The following is a 4,387-nucleotide window of genomic DNA, read 5'->3' as shown; positions in this document are numbered from 1 at the left end:
AGCCCGTTACCTCTGTGGATCTAAGAGGGTGCCATCCTCAACCGGGGTGAAGGCACCCTTCTCCTTTGTGGTCGCATCGGCTGCTCGGCTGGCACGCTCAACGGAGGTGGACATGGCAGATGTGGCGGTGGCGGCGTAGAAGCCCTAGGCTCCGATACCAATTGTTGCCTAGATATGCACACAGTAGGCCAAACGCCCGGAGGTCAGCTTGACCTGAGGGCCACTTGGATTGAATTGAAAAGCAAAGCTCTCGGTTCAGTTACAGACCATGTGCGGTTGCCTTGCTTTTGTAGAGCAGACCACCCACTACCCCTAGCATATTCCTTGCATAAAGCAAAGATGCCTTAGACTACTTGGATGCCAAGTTTTCTCATTTACTTGGAAGCCAAGGCAACTACTAGATGGAGTAAAAGTAAATTACAAGATACACTAGCTGTAGGCTTACTAATGTCAATATGCACTTTGTTTCGCCTTTATTTTTCTTACATAGTTCTTGCTACACACTTAGATATACAATACATCTAGATACTTACAATTTGAGAATTTGAAATTGAGTGACTACCTGTCTAGTTTTGGTTGAGAAGATAGGAAGTAAAGAGTATTGAGAGGATCGGACAAAGAGAAATAAAAAATATGCACCAGCCAGAAGAGTGTGGACCTGCAGCAACCACCATTATCCGGATAAACATTGTTACTCCAGTTTCAAATCAAGATGTTTGTTCTGATGCTGCTTAACTTTCTGCCGCAATTCTGCCTTGACTGTGTCGTCAAAAGAACCCTTGAGCCACACATACTTGAGTTTAGCTGGACGCTCTATCCCAGAAAACTTGAGCGACGACCCTTCCAAGCAGTGAACCTTGAGCAGCTCAAGTTCAGTCATCTCATTTTCTGCGAACTTGACATGTAGGTTGGAGCTGCAAGCTATCTCGAGGACCTTGAGTTCACAGAATTGGTTGGGTGCATACCAGGTGCCACTGTCCATCATGTCACTGAACTGGAGCTCAACATCTTGTTCCGTTTTGAAACGAAAGCTAAGGGTCTGCAGCCTTCTCACCTGCCCAAGGGCCTGTAGGCAGCTCCAGTGTGCGTATTTTTCTACATGTACGTGTATTTTGAGACGTTGTAGGTTCCCTGGAGGGGTGAGTTTAGCCAACCAGTCCAAATCCTTGTCCATGTGGAGCTGCAGCGATAGGGATTCCAAATGGTTATGGCCCACTATAGCAGAAAACAACCCCTTGAAGTTACTCCTACTGATGCCAGATACTCCTAGCTTATGGAGTTGGGTCAGATTCTTGAGCTCCTTCAGGGTGGCCCAACCACCTCTTGTGTTGACGTTGATAACACCCAGTGTGTGCATGGCGACCAGTGCCCCAATTCCTCCAGGCACCATGACGCCATCACAAGCAACAACATGTCCATGCCTAATAATCCTCCGTGGTGTTGAGGGCTCGTCGTCAGTCAACGCCGCTACCTTCGTGCCGGCATTAATATACTGAAGTTTCTGCAGCTTGATGATGCTCTTAGGAAGCTTAGTCACAGAGGTGTGCTTTATGTCCAGAGATTGGAGCTGCCTCAGGTTACCTAACAGATCTGGCAGGCAAGAAACCTTTGTGCATCTTCTCAGGGAGAGGAACTTGAGGCGAGGCAGCTTCTTCACTATTTCTTCGACATCATCATCTGTTATACTTGTGTCCTCCAGATCGAGAACTCGAAGCACTCTCATCCTGTCAGATATGAAGAATGGCTTCCACTCTCTGGATACAGTCAAAGACCGCAGCCGTGAGAAGTCCAAGCTTTCAAACACAAACTTGTCCCTCTTCCAGCTGCTCCCTATTGCCAGGTGTTGTCCTGCACGTTGTGTGTTCATCGTGCTGTCCTGCACCAGTACGGAGACCTCTAGTGGAAGGAAAATGTTCTCTTCCATCTCCCTTGAGATGAAGTAGTCCAGGAACAATGAGTTGATCTGACAAGAAGTCATTCTCATGTCACCGGCCTTGGTATGTGTCTCCATCATGCCAATGGTGATAAGCTCGTGGATGAGCTTCTCTGTATATTCCACCATGCTGTTGCTGTCAGTGCCCTCAGAGTAGCCCTCTGCAATCCACCGCCTCACCAAACGATTCTGACGAATGATACTGCTTTGAGTAAATAGTGACAGATAGAAGATGCATTTCCTGAGTAGTTGATGACAAGCCTGAAATCTTGAATACATCCAGGTGAATACGTCCCGGAAGCTATCAAGTCCCTTCCTGGTCGTCTTCAGTGCATACATAAAGTTGGCATTCAGACGCCGGGCCTCCCGTATGACGTTTGGTACTTCGGCCAAGTACTCAGCTAAAGCAACTATTAGTTTGGGAAGTCTGCCACACTTGTCTATGATAAGATCTGCTTCAGCCATCATGTTAGAATCGCCCTTAGAGATTCCGTCAGGTTTAAAGGTGTCCTGTTGTATATAGGAAATACAAATTGTATTAGTACATATATAACAAGAAAAAGAGCAAAAAATTATATATTATAATATCATATCAATATATCACTAGACAATTCAACTACTATACTAACTTACAAGACTATTGTAAGTCCATACTAAGTGATTATAACATTATGGTAAATATTATAATTCACTAGACAATTCAACTACTATCAATATATCAGATTGCAATATGTAAATATATTAACTACAATGACATTGTTATTTATTTTCATTATATTAACTACAGTCCATCAAACCATTTTCCCACATGGTTGAGAGTTAGAAGACGTAAGTATTACATTTGATTATCAAATATCTATGACTAATAAAAGTAACTTTATATTAATTCACAAGTTTTCTCTATTTGTTTGTTTCCTAATACAATCTGCATATATTTTCCACATGTACTAATAGTTTTCCTCGAAAAAATTAATTCAAACCTTAGCTTAGCATTGGTGGCACTTATTGCAATCATGTATGTTATGGCACCGTGCATCTATGTTTTGATTTTTAAATAAATCTATTCATCTGCCATGATTTCTTATAACTCTTATTGTTTTCTTAACTTTATTTTTATATTTTATTTAAATAATGAATTTATGTCCTAAACTGCATGCTTAAGTACTAAAAGGGCACACTTATTATTAAAAACTAACACCACATCACTTAGGATCGGTGATACCACACGAAGTGAGATCTAAGATGGGATAACAATGCTCACCCCAATACAATATTATTTTATGTAATAGCTTTGTTAGTATTCGTCCAGAGATGATTTTTTGTAACGGTGGATGCTGATAATTTAGAAACAAATTTTAAGACATACATTATTTGTCATTCATAATGATAGAAGATGGGAAATTTATATAAACAAATTAAGTTATTCCAAACTATCTATCATGATGACATATGTATGTAATTTAATAAAAGGTTGGGTTATTTTGAATACGTATAATGGCATAGATGGGTAAATCAAAAGCAAATTTAGAGTGTTCCTTTTATGTGTTTTTTGAATAGTAGAGGTGTTTTTTTGGCAATAGATAATAGATTCAATGTCTAATATTGGTGATTGTGATTGGAGTCTACCAAAATGAAAGACCAAATGTTTCTAATTATTGTGAACATTTTGTAGGATTTTTCTTTTTACCCCTAAACAAACTTGTGAAAATTTGAGGCCTCCAATTGGTATTGTATGGTAATTCGTGATAATAAATTATGTAACTACTTCTTAGAATTTTTAATTAAAGTTTTGACTAAAGAATTGTAAAATAATTACATGATACTTTAGTTGTATGTACTCTATTTTTTAAAATACTACTACACATAGAGTTTTCTTTGTTAGAGAAAATTCAATATGTACCGTTGAAATGACTATTTATGGCATTGCAGTAACTAAAAACAATATACTTGAAATGAATGTTTATGCCATCGCAGTAACTAAAAAAAGTATAGCATAAGACCTAGTATCTATTTTTTAGCAAAAACTAAAGGGAAGTTAATGAAAGGTACAATAAGAGATACTGTTTATAGTTAACATGTGGATAAAGAAATTGTGGTACCTAATAAGACAAATGTTTGAAAGCTAAATATAGATTCATACCTCACTAGATATAGGCTACAATTAGAATTAACATAATTTAAACTAATGTAAGGAGAGATTATGCGAAAGGGACAACATGAAATTTGATGGCGAAACTATATAATAGTCCATGAATTATTGTGAACATACAGAGATTGCAGAGTATTTAATGGGTGTGTGTTAGAGAGAGAGAGAGAGAGAGATGGTGTGCACAATAAGATAAGCAATTTTGATATGTTTTAGGTACTAATTTTTATCAATGATCTTATAATTGTCCATCTAACATTGTAACCCGCATAGTAGGGGCATGTATTAATGGGCTAGTTTAGATCAAA

General features: G+C 38.7%; 1 protein-coding gene across 1 annotated transcript; it reads right to left on the bottom strand.

The window, feature by feature from the left end:
* Nucleotides 1–691: 691 nt before the first annotated feature.
* Nucleotides 692–2,398, bottom strand: LOC120694288 (disease resistance protein Pik-2-like). Its single transcript, XM_039977451.1, has one exon. The coding sequence runs from the start codon at nt 2,396–2,398 to the stop codon at nt 692–694; it is 1,707 nt and encodes a 568-aa protein (XP_039833385.1).
* Nucleotides 2,399–4,387: the final 1,989 nt, after the last annotated feature.

The sequence above is a fragment of the Panicum virgatum genome, unplaced genomic scaffold (genome assembly GCF_016808335.1).
Source record: "Panicum virgatum strain AP13 unplaced genomic scaffold, P.virgatum_v5 scaffold_4547, whole genome shotgun sequence".
In the NCBI taxonomy this organism is placed as follows: Eukaryota; Viridiplantae; Streptophyta; class Magnoliopsida; order Poales; family Poaceae; genus Panicum; species Panicum virgatum.
The sequence above is the reverse complement of the archived record's forward strand: the minus strand, read 5'-3'. Positions and strand labels throughout refer to the sequence as shown.

Excerpts from the sequence above, each read along its gene's own strand:
- LOC120694288 (XM_039977451.1), bottom strand. The coding sequence starts at position 2,398 with ATGGCTGAAGCAGATCTTATCATAGACAAGTGTGGCAGACTTCCCAAA.